This window comes from Sinocyclocheilus grahami, unplaced genomic scaffold (genome assembly GCF_001515645.1).
Source record: "Sinocyclocheilus grahami isolate Dianchi unplaced genomic scaffold, SAMN03320097.WGS_v1.1 scaffold1081.1, whole genome shotgun sequence".
Classification (NCBI taxonomy): Eukaryota; Metazoa; Chordata; class Actinopteri; order Cypriniformes; family Cyprinidae; genus Sinocyclocheilus; species Sinocyclocheilus grahami.
In genome coordinates this window covers 181,021-202,567 of record NW_015506260.1, presented here as the reverse complement: position 1 = coordinate 202,567, position 21,547 = coordinate 181,021, and the positions used below count along the sequence as shown (strand labels likewise).

Below are 21,547 nucleotides of genomic sequence, written 5' to 3'. Positions count from 1 at the left end.
TAAATATTTTATATATAAATATAAAATTTTTCGGTAAACATAACAACTGTTCATCGTCAGTTCATATTAACTAATGTGGCTAACTAATGTTAACAAATGGTTAAAGTGAAATTGATTAATTGAATGTTTTAAGAAGAATTTGACTGATGATCACTGATAATGTTGATTTATGATATTTATTTTATTATTAATTAATTATTATTTATAAATATTACCAATAAATTTTTATTGTGGCTGTATTTAAATTTTTTTTTTTTAATTATTATTATTGTTGTTGTTGTATTAATTCAATGGGCTGAACTAAATCACTTCATGTAACAGAAAAATGAAGCAAATGTGTGATTACACATACTTGGAGTTGTTTTTACTCCAGGGTGTGAGCATGGATCAACTGGTGTCTGTAGTTACCAGGGCTGGGTATCGAGTTAGATACTTTTTAGGCACCGACCGAAATGCCTAGATACCATCGAGTATCGAAAAACGTCTCGTCGTTCGGTACCAAATTTCGATACCTAAGGGGTTAATCTCATCAGCATCAGTGAGCCAATAAGCCTGCAGCACTAGCCGGTGTGTTCGACTAGAAGAGGTGCGGAGCAGATCGATCATCCGCGAGAGCGATTCGAAAGTGCACGGAGCAGTCTGCTCTCTTTAGCTCTCGTGGTACTGTAATACACAGATCAGTCTGCACAGTCAGTCGGCAACAAGTCAAACACACCTGCTAGTTTACACCGGTTACACTCAGAGATGTGGCGCACATGTGAGGCTGTAGTGCGAATGCGTCCCAGCACCCTTAGATGTAAGGCTACATTTACACTGTCTCGTCGTACTGGCGTTTCCACTGCGTTTCAAGCTGGCTTTCCACTATCTCCGACAAACGACAAGTGACAGACCGGTCATTCAGAGAGTAGCGCGGGAAGTGTGTGGAGTTCTGATCATATGCAGATGTCCGTTCATACTAACGTTACAGGACCGAAAGCACGTGTTGTGACCATTCATGCAAACTGTAGCATCATGCTACATAAGACAATAAATAAGATTTATATTCCGCTTTTACTCAAAACTCACTTTAAACCACCATCGAGTGTTTGTAATAACTTCCGATTACAGTCTAATGTGTGCTTTGGTCATGTAATGTTGCTGAATTGAAATATGTTATCTGAATCAGAGCAGTGATCATGGAAGAGAGAACACAAGCAGACAGCGCTGGAAGCTGCTAATGCTCATCAGTAAATCAGTGGAAAATAAATAGAAATCATGATTCTGTCTGAGCTATGCGTTTTAAAACGAACACGCACTAGTGTAAATGTAGCCTAACAGATGTATAAACTGAAGACTATTTGAGCAAAAAAAAAAAACGAAAAACGTATAATTCAGGAACTGGCATCGAAGTCAAGGTATCGGTATCGGTATCGAATATTTTTGAACGATACCCAGCCCTAGTAGTTACAGTGTAGAAATTTAGACTAGCTTTTTACATTTTCTGAAGAAGATGCCTGTTAAAAACCCACTGTCACAATCCTATGCTGTGGGTGGTTGCTAGGGTGTTATTAAGCAGTTGCTAGAGTGTTGCTTAATTAATTGGGTGAACTGTCCTTTTAAACAGCAGGTCAAAAACTTAAATGGAATGACCAAGTTGAGTGGGACAGAGACGGTACAATGGACAGAAAAGAAAACATTGTAGTGTTTTATTAGCAATGTTCAGTCAAAAACCTTCAGGTATTTTTCATTTTCAAAAATAAAAAGCCTGGAAAAGGTTATAAACATTGTGAACATGGTTTAATATAGAAGTTTTACTTGTGGTGGATGTCCTGTTGGCTTAGTCTATTCTGTTTCAGAGCTATTTTTGCTCTCTGGGACAGTGAAGTTGCACTTAATATTTTGGGCGTGGGCTTTCAGCAATCCTGTTTTCCACTGTGGTTGCTATGAAGATGGTCTCAGAAATGTGATGAATTTGCATCTCACACACACACGAGATGATTGAGGCTGCTCTCTGTGGTGAAATTACATATTACGGTTGGGCAGAGAAGGGCAGAATCAGCAACCATACATGCCAGTCCGGTCAGGGGTCTTTAAATAACTCCTGTAGGAGTAACTCACACACACATGGAGTATCTTTTTAGCACATGCTTTCAAAGAAAGCCTCTCATGCACTCTATCTCACACATTCATTCACACGCTTTTCCAGGCACGCGGTGTGTGATAAGCATGTATCTGTTTGCATAGCTGCACACACACTGTGGGAAGCAGCGTGAGGCGGTTTAGTCAAGGCCGTTTCCATGCAGCATTCTGCTAACAGAGGAGGCACTTTAACCTGGCACAATGCAAATACTCACAAGCATGTAAGCCGTCTGTCTCATAGCACAGATCAGAGCCTCCTCTATCTGTCTCTCACTCTCTCTGCAGCTCTACCACAAACATCTGCCTGTTTCATATGATAGCAGTCATATTTCATTACCCACAGAAAAGCTGATGCCGCTTCCCGCTTCCCACTCCATTACATAATCTTTGATACACGACAAACTATGTAGATGAGGTAAATCAAACGATTTGCTTGTCTAATAATCCAGCCCAGACTCAATTGTGCTAAACATTGTGTGAGAAAAAAGTTTGCGCTATCGGCTACTGTAGTTTCTGTCGCAACAGATGTCAAAGTGTCTTACTCTCTGTGTGCTCAGTTCTCTGGGTTTACTACTGCTAGTTTGAATGTTTCAGAACTGGAGAACGTTTCTTATCAATTAGAACAATCTCTTCCTTATTAACCAGTTTAAAATTTTAAACTGATGAAAATGTCAATGATGCTTGCCTATGCAAAACTTGGCGCCATGATAATAAGGCTGTTAGCGTTCTGCTAGGTGTTTGCAGGGTGAATGCTAGTGCTTTGGACATGTGTAAATTGTCTGAATATTTTTATTTCACATTCTGTATCTTGTATTTATTGAGTTCTACAATTATCAATGCCACAACAAAATCTAATAAAACATTCAGATTTTTTGCCGCAGTGTTAGAGTTGTTGGGGTGTTCCTATGTAGATGGGTTTCTTAATAAAATTAACCATGGCTTAATTATAGTAAAAATGTAGGAACCATGGTTTTTCAGCGTATTGATTACTATTTGTATGAACACAGTTTTACTACAAAGACCATGATTAAAATATGGTAAGTGTAGCAAAACCATGGTTAATTTGTGGTTACCTTGGTTTAACTATAGTAAGTTTTTTTTGTTGTTGATTGTTTTGTTTGTAGTAAAAACCATGGTTAATTTTCATAAGGGGTGTTTTGCTGGGTGCTTTGCTGAAAACAAAAAAGAGCTAAATCCAGCCTAAGGTTGGCTGGTCTTAGCTGATTTAAGATGGAAGATACTGGTTTCTACTGGTCTCCCAGCTTGACCAGCAAAGACCAGCCTGACCAGCTAAAGAAGTGGCCAAAACCCTTCTAAAACCAACCTGCAAACCAGCTATGACCAGGCTGGAGGACCAGCTAAAACCAGCCAACCAGCTTAGGTTGGTTTATTTTTTTTCAGCAGGGAGGTGCAAAACTCGGGGCCACAGTGTTAGGGATGTTAGCGTGTTGCTATGTTGTTTTTAAGGTGTTTTGCTGGGTGATTCCTAGTGCTTTGCTAGTTGCTACAATGTTAGTGTATTGCTATGTGGTTATTGGGGCATTCTGGGTGATTGCTAGTTCTTTCCTTGGTGCAAAACTCAGGGCCACAATTTTAACGTGTTACTATGTGGTTGCTGGATGTTTTGCTAGGTGCAAAAACTAGGTTCCATGATACTAGGGTTATTAGCATGTTGCTGTGTGGCTAGTCAAGTCAAGTCAAGTCAAGTCACCTTTATTTATATAGCGCTTTTAACAATACAGATTGTGACAAAGCAACTGAACAGCATTAATTAGGAAAATAGTGTCAATAATGCAAAATGACAATAGTAAACACTCATTTTTCAGTTAAAGACAGTTCATCATTGAATTCAGTGATGTCAACATCCAGCTCAGTTCAGTTTAAATAATATCTTTGCAATCATGTCGACGATAACGCTGGAAATGAAGTGTCCCCAACTAAGCAAGCCAGAGGCGACAGCGGCAAGGAACCAAAACTCCATCGGTGACAGAATGGAGAAAAAACCTTGGGAGAAACCAGGCTCAGTCGGGGGGCCAGTTCTCCTCTGACCAGACGAACCAGCAGTACAGAAAAATCAATATAAGACGTAATAAAACAGACGATGAATAATATTAACAGCAATTATTATATGATGCAATCAAACTTGTAGCAAAATGTGGTAGTTCTGTATGTTGTTTCAGGGTTGGCATCATCTGAGGTCCTCTGAGGGGTTGCATCATCTCTTCTCAGGTGTTCTGGATCCAGACTGAAGCTTGTGTAAATCCTAGTTACCACGGGATATTTGTTTAACCCAAACTAACGAATAATAATGTGCATTTGATTAGATATAACTGCAGTAAAAGATTATGACTGCAGTAAAAGATTATGAGATGCATTATTTGAATGCTTGGCCAAAGAGATGTGTCTTTAATCTAGATTTAAACAGAGAGAGTGTGTCTGAACCCCGAACGGTATCAGGAAGGCTATTCCAGAGTTTGGGAGCCAAATGCGAAAAAGCTAGTGGGGTGTTCTGAGTGATTGCTAGGGCATTTCTAGGTGCAAAACCTGATGCCACAATGCTAGGTTTTTAGCATGCTTGCTGGTTACATGTTAGTGCTTTTCTAGGTGCAAAATGTGGCACCACAATGTTGGGGTTGTTAAGATGTTGCTATGTGGTTGGTAGGTGTTCTGTTAGGGAATTACTTTTTGGCCTTTCTAGTCAATGACATGGCTCTGCCATTTTTTTTAATGTCTATGACTGTTTTCAAAACTGCCCCTTTTTACCTTTTATATAGCACTTTATTTGAGGAGACATACACAATTTTACACATACACATTACACATACTATTGTGCTTCATACAGCTTGTTGGGGGTTGACAGGAGATCACTAAAGATCACAGCAAACCTCCAAAGCTGTTAGATCCCAAGTGTCACAAATGCAGCTTCCAGACACTTCTCTTTCCAGGATCAGCTCATACATGCTGCTCACACTGGAGAAGACCTTGAACAGGTTTGATGTGACTGAGTTTACACCCTGGAGAGATGTTGTCAACACACTGTCCTGCAGCCCACAGTTGGTGGGGCAATTTATTTGAAGGATTGATTCTAGAGAGCTGTGGTCAGAATATAATGCTAAAAATCATGATTCTTTCTTGAATTTCATATGCAGTATACATACAGTATATACATGCATATGTTTGATAAGTACAAGTAGACGGAAGAAGTTTTTATAAATACACATACACATTACACATACTATTGTGCTTCATACAGCTTGTTGGGGGTTGACAGGAGATCACTAAAGATCACAGCAAACCTCCAAAGCTGTTAGATCCCAAGTGTCACAAATGCAGCTTCCAGACACTTCTCTTTCCAGGATCAGCTCATACATGCTGCTCACACTGGAGAAGACCTTGAACAGGTTTGATGTGACTGAGTTTACACCCTGGAGAGATGTTGTCAACACACTGTCCTGCAGCCCACAGTTGGTGGGGCAATTTATTTGAAGGATTGATTCTAGAGAGCTGTGGTCAGAATATAATGCTAAAAATCATGATTCTTTCTTGAATTTCATATGCAGTATACATACAGTATATACATGCATATGTTTGATAAGTACAAGTAGACGGAATAAGTTTTTTTTTTTTTTTATACAATGTCATTCAAACCTCAAAAACAGTAGTCTTTATTAGGAGTGATTTTAACATGGCAGTGTGTCACGAAAGACGGATCACGCATGTCCTGTGTTTAGAGGACAGAGGAAGCTGTCCCATCCACTGCTGAGTGGGGTGCAGGGCAGGCACCCTGCAAGTGTCCCATCCAGGGGGAAATTCCTGCGAACAGGAGTTCCCCTCATCTCTGAGCGCTCTGTTCCACATGATGTCATATTGTCTGTTGGTGGCCTTGTGGAGGAACTAAACCTCTGATCTTTATTTTTGTTGCAGGACAATAGAGCTGGGTTTGTTAGGAATTGTATACGTACAGGAAATACTTGTCCCTGACTATACAGTGTCGTTTCCTGACCACTCAGTGCTGTGAAGTCATCATCACATATCTCGCTCTTTGGTTAAATTGAAATAAACTGGGTTTAAATTGGGTTAAATAAAGTACATTTGCATATTTAAAACTTTGAACTGCTTTCTGACACATTTCAGAGCGTAGTGACTTGCATAGCTAGAAGCAATCGTTTTACTGAAATCATCATAGTTTATACCAAAATGTGTAACTAAACTGTAGAATGAATTGTAGAGATTCTAATTGCCTTCCTTGACTTTTTTCTCTTTTCAGGTGTATCTCATCAATGTCACATACTCTGACTCCACATCCCACATCATCTACAGAAGATACAGTAAATTCTTTGACCTTCAGGTAGGCTTGCTTAAGTTTAACAGTTGCAAACTCTCTCTCTGTCTAACTTCTCTTACTTTTATGTTATTTTCTCAGGTAATGGGTATTCACCTCAGAACTGAGTTTAATGTCTTTTTAATGTCGGTCTTATGCAAGCCAGGGCTACGTTTACACGCCTATTTCTCCCTCTTTCGCCCTCTTTCTCACTTTTAAATGTGCTTTATTAGCATGACACGTTAATAATGGTGCATTTTTATTCCCAAAGCAGTAGCAAGTTAGAGGAGAATGAATAATAAGGAGAAGAAAGAATGCAATGAAAGTCTAATGCTATTTAATGTAGCATGCGTTACAGGCTGGAGCCGAGTGGTTATGCTGAATGACATTTATGGGTGTATTTTACAAATTAAAGTCTAGCTCTGCGACAGAGCTCTGAGGATACCGTCGCCAATAACAATATTTGCTTTGGAAGCAGAAGGGAGGAAAGACAGCGTTCACAGCCAACCCTTCAGGTGCAGCGAGGCCCCTCTGTAAAGTCTGGAAGAAAGAGTGTGTATGTTGTTGTGTGAGGATGTGTGTAGGGTTGAGATGACTGTGCACATTTAGTTGCAGTGTAAGCATGTGTCTATGAACATATCTGTACAATTGGTACAGTACCGGTTTATTTACATTGTGTCTATCACTAAAAAATGGTTAAAAGTTTCATAGTATCGTCGTGTTTTTTGGACATGTGCTGTCTTTTTGGATTTACACTACTGTTGAAAAGTTTGGGGTTGTGTGATTTTTGGTGTTTTTTAAAAGTCTTTTATGCTCTTTTTGTGCTCTTACCTGCATTTATATGATCAAAAATGTGGAAAAAACTGTAACATTGTGTTATTTTTTTAGTTTGAAATAACTGTTTATTATTTGAATACATTTTAAAATGTAATTTATTCCTGTGATGGCAATACTGAATTTTCAGCATCCATTAGTCCAGTCTTCAGTGTCACATGATCCTTCAGAAATCATACTAATATGCTGCTCAAGAAAAAAATTCTTATTATTATTTTGAATTTTCTTTTAAATAGAAATATTTTGAAATTATCTTTATTTTCTTTACTGTCAGTTTTGATTGATTTAATACATCCTTAAAACTTACTGATCATATAATTTTTTAAAACTAGTTTAAATAAATATATCATGACAATGTAAATTTTTGATAATGTACTATAGTAATACCATATATATTTTGTACGTAAACCGTAGTAGTGCCATATTTTTGGATATGTACAATGTCTACACCTTTTTTGACAAGGTAACAGTCAACCAGTAACAAATTTATTTGCAAAACTTGGAATTATTAGATAATTTTAAAACGGTGTCCTCCAGGCTTAAAAAGTCATGGAAATGAATAAAACAATAAAAAATGTTGGTATTTTATCAGCTTGAAATTCCACTTTGTGATTACAATCTCTGTAAAATACATAAATTATAAAAGTTATTGAAATTGATTGGTCAAATGTAGCAACCCTGAACTGGACATGCATCATAGTAATACTACTGTATTCTTTAAAGTACCTTTGAAGTAGTGTGTATACCATGGCATTTGAAATGGAACTATGGTATATCAACATACCATCAACATCTGATACCATCACTACACGTATATCATGGTACACTGTTCCTCAGTACAGTTTTTGGTAGGGATGTATTTGTGTGTGTAGGGTGTTTAGGGCTCCCCCTTGGTTCTTCCATATCCATCTACAGTCTGTTGAGGTGATTAGTCTTCTGTCTCAAATACTCCAGTGTTTAACAGAGGACTAATGGTGGCCATGTTGTGTACTGGGTGAAGTCAAAGATTGAGTTCCTGCCTCTCCATACAGGAACAATAACAAATGTAAGGAAAAGGGAAGTGTCTTTTATGAGATGTCAGCAGATGTTTCAGATCATTCTAACAACGTATAAAGTACTTGATTGTGCTGACTCTGCTTATTGGTGTTAGTAGTTTTGTAGTTTTAGTAGTTGAGTTTGGGTTTGTTGTAGCAAATAGTAGTTTCTTTGTAAATACACTTAGGTTTGGGTTTCTGTGTTTGGGACAGTGATAGCGAGTGCACTACTGTTCAAAAGTTTGGATTCAGTAAGGTTTTAAAACTAAATGAATGCTTTTCTTCAGCAAGGATGCATTAAAAGTTACAAAAGTTACAGTAAAGACTTTTACACGTAAAAAATTATGTTTCAAATAAAGGCTTTTATTTTGAACATTCTATTTAATATAATATTTTACAATATTATATCTTTTTTACTGTATTTTTTATTTAATAAATGCAGCCTTAGTGAGCGTAAGAGACATTAAAAAAAATTACCGACCACAAACTTTTGAGCAGTAGTTTATATTAAACTAATGAGACTGTGAAAAATGTGTTTTAAGAGGACTTTTCACTGTATTCAATGTGAGCTTTTACAGCAATTTGACATCAATAGTGGATATGTACTCTAAATGCACATAGAATCAATAGTAATGTTGTGAATACTATTTACCACATTTAGCACTGTGTTCATCTCAACCACAGCTGATTGACAGGCTCTCATTTATTCAATTCCCAAAGTTACTCTTATAATGTTATCATTACCTACTTGCAACATATAGATTATAGCAAGAATAAAGCCAAACGTCGTTGTCTGAAACAGAAGTAAGGAGAATAGGGAAGCGATAAACTGTTTGGTAAATGTGCCTATGGATGGTTTTGTTTTGTATTAGTACAGTCATCAATCCCATTATCTTTCAGTGTTCAGTGTTATCTAATGCACTGGTTAGCATTAACATTGTTCATTGTTTATGAAGTTTAGTTGAATTCCAAGTTAAACAAGTGAACTGTGCTTAAAAGCTTCCCCAACACACTGGCAGCTGGTTAAACACTATTTAACCATTTTCTAATGCTCCACAGTTCATTTAAAACAAAATCAGTCACGCTGGCCAAGAAAAAGACCCTGCGCTTTCATTCAGCTAAGCTGAGCCACGGTCTTTAGTTATCCAAACACACGTGCAGACTCAAATGTACAACGTCTGCAAGTTTGGCCTTAATTGTACCTTCACAAATGCTATCATATTCTGCATGTCCTTTAATTATCCCTTACAGACATTTACCATGGTAACTATAGTTTACAATGAAACAGCCTACCATGCTTACTGCAGTTGATAGAGCAATAAAACTGTGGTTAGGCTGGTACACTATTTGCCTTGCCAGAAAGATTCTGAAAGCCTCCTACTCTGTTTAAAAGAGAGGCCACAATCATTTTGTATGCTTTTACCGTAGCAATATAACTGCAGGAACTGTGCTAGTTTGACAGGAAACTATGGTAAATGTTTGGAAGGGATAAGCCATCTGACTTATCCTTATTATCAGCACTAACTAGCATTTTGGTGCAAATGTTGTTCCTGCTAAATAATCGTCTTCATTTTTATTATAGTAATGGCAGATGCAGTTATAGTTCTAAATGTGCTTAAGCTTTTATTTCTTTTATAATAAATACAAATTAGTGGTGCCTGGCAACATTGCTGCAAAATGATATTACGCTGCTTCTTGCAAAGTGAAATATTTAGTAACTAGTGCTAAAACGGTGTTCAGTTTGATCCGAAACGGAAGCGTGCGAATCTGGCAACATTTTGTTCCATTTGTCGTTGTATGTATTGCATCAATTTGGAAATGAAATGTCCAGTGAGTGGAGCTCAAAGAATTAATGCTCTATCGCATTTGAAAATAACATACCAGCTACAATAAACCGTACCCTAAAAGCAAACATGAGATACAAACTGAAGCAACCATGACATTTTCAGTCGACTTTACAAGTGTTTGAGCTGTTTTATCATGACTCATTGTCTTTCACGGGACTCGTAGCAGTGCTGTACCAGGTGCGCTACTGAGCAAGTTTACTACATCAGAAAATCCATACATATGCAGTTGGCTATGTGATGCAAACGTGTATTACGAAAATGTATTACTGTACAAATCACGCATTATGGTACAAGCATTTTGAGGCCATAACATAAGTATTATTCAAGGAGCTGTAAAAAGGTGCGCTACTGAGCAAGTTTACTACATCAGAAAATCCATACATATGCAGTTGGCTATGTGATGCAAACGTGTATTACGAAAATGTATTGCTGTACAAATCACGCATTATGGTACAAGCATTTTGAGGCCATAACATAAGTATTATTCAAGGAGCTGTAAAAAAAAAAAAAAAAAAATCTTTATTGTTGGTTATTCCTAGGTCAAAGTATAAGCACAGAGGTGACCGTGCATTCTCTGTAGTTGCCCCCAGACTCTGGAATGAATTACCTATCACAATCAGACTTGCCCCCTCTGTATCTGCTTTTAAATCTATCTTAAAAACGTATTTGTTTGATAAGGCTTATAATCTAAATTAACATTCTCCTGCCTTACATTTTATTGTTTTTATTATACTTTGTGTATTTTTAAGTAAATGTGTTTTTGTGTTTTCATTAAATTTTTTTGTAAAGCACATTGGACAACCATGGGTTGTAATTAATGGTGCTATATAAATAAATTTGCCATTGCCATCTATTAATCAATAATCTGCCCCTGTATTTATAATTTGTGTAAAAAAAAAAGGTTGTTGGTGTGTTACTGCCACTAGTGGATGTTCATTTCACCTGGAAACTGTAGTGATTTGTACCTATAGGTACATTTTTGGAGTTTTACGTGGGAAAAAAATTATGGTTTTGTAGAAACTTCACAGTGATCTAAAAGTAGTGATGATTGTTTTACCTATGGTTATCCACTGTAAAACTATGGCTATTATGCCAGCAATATGGTCAGTTTTCTTAAGGGGTGGGTGTATATTCTTGGATGTATATCAGGAAGCCTCTATTGTTTGTACTTCTAGGTGCTTGTCTGAAGTTTCAGGTTTATTTTGTCCTGTCTGGTCTCTGTGGAGCAACCACCCACAGAGCTTGTGTATAGCTAACTCAGAGTACATAAAGGCTATTTTCAACTGCAGACTAGTAGCAATTGTGTGATAAAAAGTAAAGCTTGCATCTGTCTCAAAGCTTGGAGATTGGTTAGAGTGGATTCTCTAGCCCAAATCTAAGGCCTCTATCCCATGTGGATATGCAGGTACAGAATGAAGTATTGTGAGCAGAATGTTAAGAGGTGAACTCTGCTGCTTAGGTTACTCCTAGAGGAGGTGGGTGTGTCTCATTGTCAAGTGATCTGGCCGTGCTCCATTACTGTAGTACACTCAGGTCTTCATCTTATCGTACAGCACTGCAGAGTCCTGACATCTGCATAATGCGGGAGGTGATTCATCCTGGATTTTCCACCCTCACTCTAAATTCGTGGTCCTTTTTTAGCCTATATTTTATTTGGAAGAAGGTGAGAAATTGAAAATAATAAATGGTTCAGTTGTTCAGAAACTGGGAAAAGGGTAACAAACAGTTGGTCTGACAGGGTTAGGGATAAATTGGGATACTTGATTAGTCATCCATCAACTGGCTTAGTCAATTCTTGAGTTAAACTGGATTTTTTTTTAATCTTTATTTTTAGCAGACATCTTTTAAATGGCATGAATTTAGAGACAACCTTTCTGGAAGTGTTTTAGCATGCTAACAGCTTATTAATAATAGCAATGGGAAAGACAGCACACTGAAATCAAGAAGTGAAATGAGAAGAAATAAGAAGCCAACCAAATTTGTAGCAAACAAAATGTATTATTATTCCATTTATTTGAATGTATTATTTGATGAATAATTTATTACGAGCATATTTATTTTAAATTACTAATAGACTGCAAATGCATTGTTTATAGTTGGACTATGTACACTATCGTTTAATAGTTTGGGGTCGGTCATTTAAAAGAAAAAAACGAAAATAAATGATTACTTTTATTGAATAAAGATGCATTAAATTAATGAAATATGACAGTAAAGATGCTTCTAATGTTACAATAATTCTATTTCAAATAAATGCTGTTCTTTGGAATTTTTTATTCATCAAAGAATCCTAAAAATGTATAATGGTTTCCACAAAAATATAAAAATATCATATCAGCATATTAGTATGATTTCTGAAGGATCATGTGACACTGAAGACTGGAGTAATAATGCTGAAAATTCAGCTTTGCATCACAGGTATAAATTACATAAAAAAATGTACATTAAAAACATTTTGGATTTTAATAATATTTGAAAATGTTACTGTTGCACTGTAACATTTGGTGAGTATATAAGATATTTCTGTCAAAAACATAAAAAAATCAGGGCTTCCATATGAGCAACTAGTTGACTAGTCATTCAAACAACCCACTGACTAGTCTGTTTTGAAAATATGTAGTTAGGTTTGCGCAGTCTGGAATAACCCCCTTTCGCTATAACTTGAAAGCCTTTTGTGAAAAGCACAATTGAAGCACAGGGGAGCATAATGCGTCATACTGTAATCAATGTACTGGGGTTCTTGATAACTTCTGAGTGATCTGAAAGCCTAGTTGTATATGCAGGCTCCCCAGGCTTTAAGAGCGTCATTGTGTGGGCTGCTAAGCTGGTTGAGATAGGGATAAGAACAATACACCTGACAAAACAACATAGTCATGACATCTGCTTTGCGTTTTCCTCTCATCTAAGCTGACTCTGTCAGCTGTACTCAGCTTAAGCTGTCCAAGACCCAAACCAAGATCAGCCGACTGCAGGATTTAACATGCACTGAATGAGAGGATCTCTATCTTGTGTAAAGGGACCACATTTGATGGCTATGTTTCAGTGAAAATGAAAACTTCTGGTTTTGTGGATATGCAGAGATTTTTGAGCTCTATAGGTAGTTTTGCGTAGCCAGACTTTCAGATTGACAGCAGAAGGTCTGGGAACCTTGGCCGCTTTGGATGGAACAGGAAAAGCAACCCATCATATTTAGTGTTGTGCCGCATCATGTTTAGGGGCGTGGAAATGTCACCACAATAACAGACTGGTGTGTAAAACTCTTGGACATATTTAAAATATTCTATGCCGTGAACTTTATATATTTCACATACTTTTGAAAATCCAGCGTTTAGTTTAGAACCTGATAAGCGCTCAATGTCACAGTTGTAAACACGACAGCTTTCTTCTTTCGTGAGGGGTTTGGCATCACATCATCTTTGTTTCTAGGCAGAATGTTAAAGAACGTGACACACACATCTCCTGAAAGTCCTGTATAATTTAACCAATCTGATTACGACATCGAAACTCCTGAAGTGTTTCCAGCTAAGTGTGCCGTATGCATCAGACGTTCAGCCAGCGATCCGTAGGCGTGATGTCTGGGGCTGAGACTAAGCTGTTAGGTACCCAATATTTTATTTTATTTTTTGATTTGTTTTGAAATTTTTTTTTTATTTTATACTTTATTTTTATTTTTGTACTATTTTTTATTTTAAATACTATTTTAAAATACTATCTTATTTTATTTAAATTTGTTTTATTTTATTTTATTTAGCACTTTGTAACAAGTATATTTTTTATTATTTTTTCATATATTTATATATTTTAAATAACATTAGACATCTTTTTATTAACAAATACTGTCTTCTTTTATTTAAAAATTTAATGAAATTATATATTTTTGAAGGTATCTATTTAACCAGTACCATCTTATTATTTTATTTTATTTTGTTTATTTTAATTTAATTTAATTTAATTTGAGAATTTATGTATTTTAAGCAATACTTTAAAGGCATCATTATTTTATTAAGTAATGTTTTATTTTATTTATGTATTTTAAATAATATTTTCAGGGGCATCTTTTCATCAAGTACTGTCAAGGTCAGTATTGACAGTATTGATACTTATACATATACTGATTGAATAGATTTTTTCCCCCTCATTTTTTTTCAAAGCAAGAATCCACTGTATCCAATACTGTATCCATTTAACATTATATTTGAAATTTTGTAGTATTTAATAGGCATAAAGCAAATTATCAGACTAGTTACATCTACACTGTACAGCACTATCTCAAATATATAGTGCGATAATATTGCATGCCTTTTCCTCTTTCCTTTGCATGTTGTTCACAGGTATATAGTAAAATATCATTAAAATTGAGTCTAGATTTAGTCTAGTCTTTTTGCTCTGAACTTTTTGAAGTAGCTTTCGACATGAATGCTCAACTTCTCTTACCACTCCTTGGTCCTCAGAATTTCAGAACATGAACCCATCTGACACTGGATGATCTCCCCAAGTACGTGCTCTGGCCAATGGAGGGTCATTCAGTCTAGACATGGCCCGGCCCGAAAGTCCAAAACGGGTGTCTAGACCACAAGGCACGGCAGGCACGCCACATCTCCACCAGCGGCTGGGTAACTCAAGGCCTCAGCGCTTTGGGGGCATTCAGGGACGCTCCGCTCTGCATATTGTACTCATGTCAGTGTGGGAAGAAGGAGCCTAATTGTTGAAGCTGGATAAAGGCCTGTTTCATGAGCAAGGTCGAGTTGTAGTCAGAAGACCGACACCTACACTTCAGAGACACACTGGCCTTGTGCTCAAAGGGACAATGGAGGGTTTTGAGCCTGTGGTGAAGAGAGAAGTTGCCCTTGGCTCCTGATCTGAAGCCAGATTTGTACAAACGAGAAAAGCGAGAGAGACTAAATTTAGTGTTTCACAGTCCAGTCCATTTAGAAGGAGTTTTCCATCCTACTCTAGTTATTTCTTTATTTAACTCTTTAGTTGATGTTTTAGTTTCAAGACCAACCAGAGAGTGAGAAAGAGATCTCTGTAATTGCTTTATGAACATAAACCTTTTTATTAAATTCCTTGTAAACCAAATTATCTGGACAAATTATCAAGAAAAACTGTGTGGCATTCTTTGTAAAAAGCCAAAAGATGATATTTTAAAAAGTGTTAGTAGCTAAACAGTTTCGGTTCCCATTAAGAAATATACAATGAAAGTCAATAGGGATCAATTGTTTGGTTATCAACATTCTTCAAACTATTAATAGCTATAAAAAATATAGGTTTGGAAAGACACAATGGTGAGCAAATGTTGACTTAATTTTCATTTTTAGGTGGACTAAGCCATCCTAAGCTGATTTAAGCTGGTCTTTCAGCTGAAAAAATTGTGCAAAACCCCTCTAATATCTGCCAACAAACCAGCCTAACCAGGTTGTGAGATCAGCTAAGACCTACAAACCAACTTGGGCTGGTTTCTGTTGTTATTTTTCCTAACGAACCATCTGTGACAAAAGTTAAATGGTTAAATGAAACATAATTGGAGAGCCTCCAGAGCTACTAAGGTTTGGGTGTGAAGTTTTGTGATCTGGACTCATGTGCCAGCGTCGTGATGGATGCTTTGGGTCTAGTAATGAAGTGGGACTCTTTTGATGTGTTTGCCGCTGTGGCTGTGGTCATGTTTGTGTGTACTCGGATGTCAGAATGTGGCTTTATTTGTGCATTTTTGTTGGTGCCAGACTGTGGGACCACCTCTCTGACGTCTTTTGATGTTTTCGTAGACTTTGAGTCTGTATTGCCGCACAAATGAGCTTTGAGAGAGCATATTACTGAAACCAGCCTGTGAGCTATTAGAATAAAAATAGTAAAATATTTCCTTTCCATTCATTCAATGGCTCCATGGACGACATCTGAGCTGCTCTGGAACAGATTGTAGACAACTGAGACTGAGATTGTACATGTAGGAACTAACACAAGCTGCATTGAGTGATTGAACTGCTGCATACAATAATTTGTCAAGGAATAATTTCTGTGTTGGTTGAATAGAATTGTTTCATGTAAGGGTCAATGATGTGAATCTAGTTTTTTGCCTAGATTTATTAAGTCACATTTAAAATGGAATTTATTTGGATGATTACTTAAATTATTTCTGTTTTCATAAGTAGTGTATCATAATCTTTATTATTAGATATTGTTTTTAAATAATATTTTTTTGGCAGAGAATGCTCTATTGGCAGGTCTTCCAGCCAGTTCTATCAAACCTTTACAATTAATCCAGAACTCGGCAGCAAGATTAATTTTTAACGAGCCGAAAAGAACCCACGTCACACTCATAGTCGTACCCAGGCTTTTGATAAATAAAAATAAAACGAAATTATTTCCAATCTTTTGCAAATAAGATAAGATAAAGATATAGCTGACTCTAAACTGCAACTTCCTACTTTATTAACTTTCTAATCTAAAGTGTTAAATTAAGTGGAAAAGACAAGTCCAAAAACACTTATAATAGCTGGATCTGGCAACACTGTTGTGCCTGCCCCCTCACTCGCAACTCTCTCAAGCCTCATTCACTCCGTCAGCGTCTCGCAGCAATCATTTTCATAACAGGGACGCTAAACATTCTTGCAAACTGTCTAAACTGAATTATACATGTCATGCAGGCATTCATATGAGGAGTTTAACAGCAAATTAGTCATTCAAAGAACAAATTGTATTTTTGAACATGAAAAATTTACCGAGGTCCGGACCTTGGTGGCCTCATAGCTGGTTACGGGCCTGGTCACACCTGTGCTCATCAATTTGCACTGGCTACCAATAGCTGCTCGCATTAAATTCAAGGCATTAATGTTTGCCTACAAAACCACCACTGGCTCTGCACCACTTTACCTTAATTCATTACTTCAGACTTATGTGCCCTCTAGAAGCTTGCGTTATGCAAGTAAACGGTGCTTTATTGTGCCATCACAAAGAGGCACAAAATCACTTTCTCGGACTTTTACATTAAATGTTCCCTACTGGTGAAATGCCCTGCCCAACTCAATCCGAGCAGCTAAGTCCTTAGCCATCTTCAAGAATCGGCTAAAAACACATCTCTTCCATCTTTATTTGACCCTCTAACTCTAGCACTCTCTATTCTAATTCTAATCTTTATAAGCCTACAAAACCACCACTGGCTCTGCACCACTTTACCTTAATTCATTACTTCAGACTTATGTGCCCTCTAGAAGCTTGCGTTATGCAAGTAAACGGTGCTTTATTGTGCCATCACAAAGAGGCACAAAATCACTTTCTCTGACTTTTACATTAAATGTTCCCTACTGGTGGAATGCCCTGCCCAACTCAATCCGAGCAGCTGAGTCCTTAGCCATCTTCAAGAATCGGCTAAAAACACATCTCTTCCATCTTTATTTGACCCTCTAACTCTAGCACTCTCTATTCTAATTCTAATCTTTATAAAAAAAACTTGCCCCATTTACACTCTATTTATTTACTAACTGCTTGTTTTCTTAAAAAAAACAAAAACAACAACTAACACTTGGTTCTCTAATATTTTTGTATTCTATCTATTTATTTTCTTTTTATTTATTATACAATTAACAAAAGCAAAAAAGGCCTCTAACACTAGCTTGCTCTATTCTTTTTCTATTCTGCTTTCTTTTTATTTATTATATGATTTAAAAAAAAACCTTGCTACGTGTACTGCGTTAAGCTAGCTGAGACTTGTTATAGCACTTGCGTGTCATTGCTCTTTTGTTGATTTTGATTGCTTCCATTGTCCTCATTTGTAAGTCGCTTTGGATAAAAGCGTCTGCTAAATGTCTGAATGTAAATGTAAATATAAAATAATAAAATGATTGTGCCACAATATGTAGTGGTGGATCAATTTTATTATCATTATTATTATTATTAATAATAATAATATCTAAAAAATGTATGACTGTGCCAAATCAGTAATGTTTTTTTAAATATTAGATATGTTTACCTATTATGAAAAAGTGACGTTAGTTAAGCTCAAATGGACTAGACCCCAAAACATGATATTTATTAAAATATATATTTAAATAAAAATGTAATAAAAAAAAAAAAAGATTTGTACATTCACATGCATTTAAGGTGTAAGCTGTGAGGAAAATATTTTAGACCTTTTTACGATAGTATAACCACGTGACTTTTTTGTTTATTTTTATTTTTTTACTGTATTTTTTCCCCAAACATTTGAACCAAAATGATTATCTTTGTTTTTCAAAGATTATATTTTTAAACTGGCATTTGCATTTTGAACTAGATTTGTTATTTACCTTATTTGTTATTACCCATAATATGCAAGCAGTAATGAATTACTTAATTTTTGTCTTATAATAAGCATAAAAATATAAAAAAATTGGATGAAATAGTCTCAAGCTAATGGTTTTCTACCGTTTTTACAGTATTATAATTAAATATAATGATCAATTATTATAATTCAAATTATTTTTTCATCTTTTTTTTTAAAACCACGATAGTTGCAGTTCATTTTAGAATTGACTTCTCTGCAAAGAATACTGTCCATGTAATGTTGCTGCTGCCTTCTAACTGGAACAACTTTTTTGGAAACTAAACTGAGTTAGTTGTAGAAGTCTTTCTCTGAAAGGGAGGACTATGTTTGTTTAAACTCTTCCCTCTGGAGATTTCACTGTACAATTTATACACACACTGTCGCTGGGATGGGATCGTCCCTCCGTTTGATCCCCTGTGCTGAAGTTAGACTGGTTGGCAGAAAACATGGAAATTATTCAGAGAGGCTTGGAATAATGAATGTGTCTGACTTTGAAGCACTGTTTCTGTATGGATATAGTCATTGTGATGTACAGATGTGGAGTATGTAATTATGTCGCTGGCAGGAATGAGAGCAGGTCGCGTTTATATGTCCAGTGTATGTGAAGTGTTGGTTTTCTCGGGTGACCCAGATTTGCTAGGGTTTTCTCTGCACCTGGTTACAGTAGACACACACAGAACCACACACTTACTTTGGGCACTACCACTCTCCCAGGGGAAGTCCCTTGGCACACACTGCTATATACACACATGTTCTCTCTCTCTCGCTGTAGTAGACATTCAACAAAGCATGGACTGAGTTTCTTTTTCTATTTGAGGCTCTTTCAAGGTCCGCTTCCTACTGTTACTTTTGTATCATTTTTTTTTTTACATTTTTTTCCCTGAAGGTTACTTACAATGTAGGTCAAGATTTCTTGCACCAAAGTGGTTGTAATTTTGTTGCATTTTTTCATCCTCTTTCTGTCCCTTAGAATTAAATTCTATTTAATTAGAATTATAGAAATAGGTTGTCATCTCAGAGTAAAAAAGATAAATTGTGTAAAAAGGTCATTGTGAGATAAACTTTAAAAACAAGATCTATTTGTGAGATAAAAAGTCACAATTGGGAGAAATAAAGTTATTATTGTTATATATATAAAGATACATCGTAAGATACACAGTAACAATATGAAGATATAAAGTCACAACTGCAAGTTATAATCACATTGCAAAATACAGTCACATTGTATCTCGTAATTGTGACTTTATATCTCACAAAGTTGCAATTAAGAAATTTAAAGCCATATTGTGAAACTTAAATTGCGAAATATTCTGAAATGGTGAAATTGCTAAATATTCTGAAATTTAAAGTCAAACTGTGAGATATGAAGTCACAATTGTGAGATTTAAAGTCATATTGCAATATACAAAGTGACATTGTGAAATATAAAGTTGCATTTACGAGAATTGCAAGTCATTGCAAGATATTAAGTCTCATTGTAAGATAAAACTAAATCGTAAGATATACAGTAACAATATGAAGATATACAGTTGCAACTATATTGAAAGATAAAGTTGCTTTTATGAGAAACAAAGTCACAATTGCAAGTTTTATATGATATTGCAGGAAGTCGCATTGTGATATATAAAGCCGCATTTACGAGAAATGAAATCGCAATTGAAATATTGAAGACAAAATTAGAAAACAGTAATGCGAATCAAAGTCACAATTGTGAGATAAATTTTCAGTTACCTTTTTTATTTATTTGTAAATTATACTTGAAGGTGGAAACAAGCTTCCATAAAAGCATGCATAGAACTTTCAAATCTGTTTACTGTGGCACCAGAATGTGCAACCACACTTTGCCAATCTCGTGTTTCTTTACAGAATACACACCATATTCAACCAACACAACACAGGTCTTATACATGTCAGGTCAATGAGACCACACTAGTGAGTATCAGCTGATTGCAGTGCCGAAACTACCAAAGTCAATGAGAGTACAGCATGCCCTGATTGTGTCTTCACAACCATAACTGGCCCGGCGCTGTATCACTGATCTGAGGTCAGTGTGGAGCTGTCAGTGGGGTTCAAGCCAGTTCTGGCTCCTCATATGGAGAGATTGAGGAGAACGGGGGCTAAATCTGTGTTTGGGCAGACGAGACTGCCAAAGCCCTCCGTCTCTGCTGCTGGCTGCCCTACATATGCTGCTGAAATAGTCAGCGTGGACACCCACAGTTACTCGTATGTATGCCAATGCCGAAGTGCTCTCTTGCTTCTCTTTAGTCTCCAGTGTGTGTGTGTGTGTAACACATGCTCGCAAAATGTAACAAGAGACAGGTGAGGAATACATGACACATTTGGGAAATTTTGTGTCATTGTGTGATTCATTTTAAAATGGACCCGTAAGTTGAATCAGGCATCTCTGGTGACACATAGAACATCAGACAATCTGTCATTTCACAACCCAAAGATCTGCAGCTCTGTAAAAAGGGTAATTGTGAAATTAACTTTAGAAATAAAATAAGACAAGTCACGTTGTGTGATACAAAGGCAAAGTTGGGAGAAGTAAAGTCATTACAGTAAACATTTGGATATACAAAGTCACAACTGCAAGATATAAAATCCCAATTACAAAAAACAATTTGACTCTATGTCACAATGTTGCAATTGTGAAATGTAAAAGTCATATTGCAAGATATTAAATCACACTGAGAGATACAATGTCACAACTGGGAGAAATAGTCTTCATTGTTAGATCTATAGTCACATCTGAAGATATACAGTGACAACTTGAAGATATAAAGTTGCAACTGCGAGATATAAAGTCACAATTACAAAAAACAGCGACTTTATATCTCACAAAGCAGGGCTTGAAAACAAAACAAAACAAAAAATTCCAATCGGTCCACTCCCAGCAGAATTGATATTTGAACGTTTCTGTTCCTGTGTTCCTCTGTATTATTATCGTTCCGAAACCGGTTTGCCTAGAAAAAAAACAGTTATTTAAAAAAACTTTTTCTTTGCCTATAATAATAATAATAATAACAACAATAATAATAATAGCCTAATAATAATAATAAAGTACATTGTTTTCTACTCAAAAAAAAAAAAAAAA

The 21,547-nt window shown here is 36.2% G+C and overlaps 1 protein-coding gene across 1 annotated transcript in view; it reads left to right on the top strand.

Annotated features, from left to right (window-relative positions):
- Positions 1 to 21,547, top strand: part of LOC107566527 (SH3 and PX domain-containing protein 2A-like) — a 46,972-nt gene that overhangs the window by 6,772 nt on the left and 18,653 nt on the right. Inside the window, exon 2 of the mRNA XM_016251989.1 lies at positions 6,386 to 6,466. Coding sequence (XP_016107475.1) covers positions 6,386 to 6,466 — 81 coding nt within the window. The remainder of the gene's footprint in view (positions 1 to 6,385; positions 6,467 to 21,547) is intronic.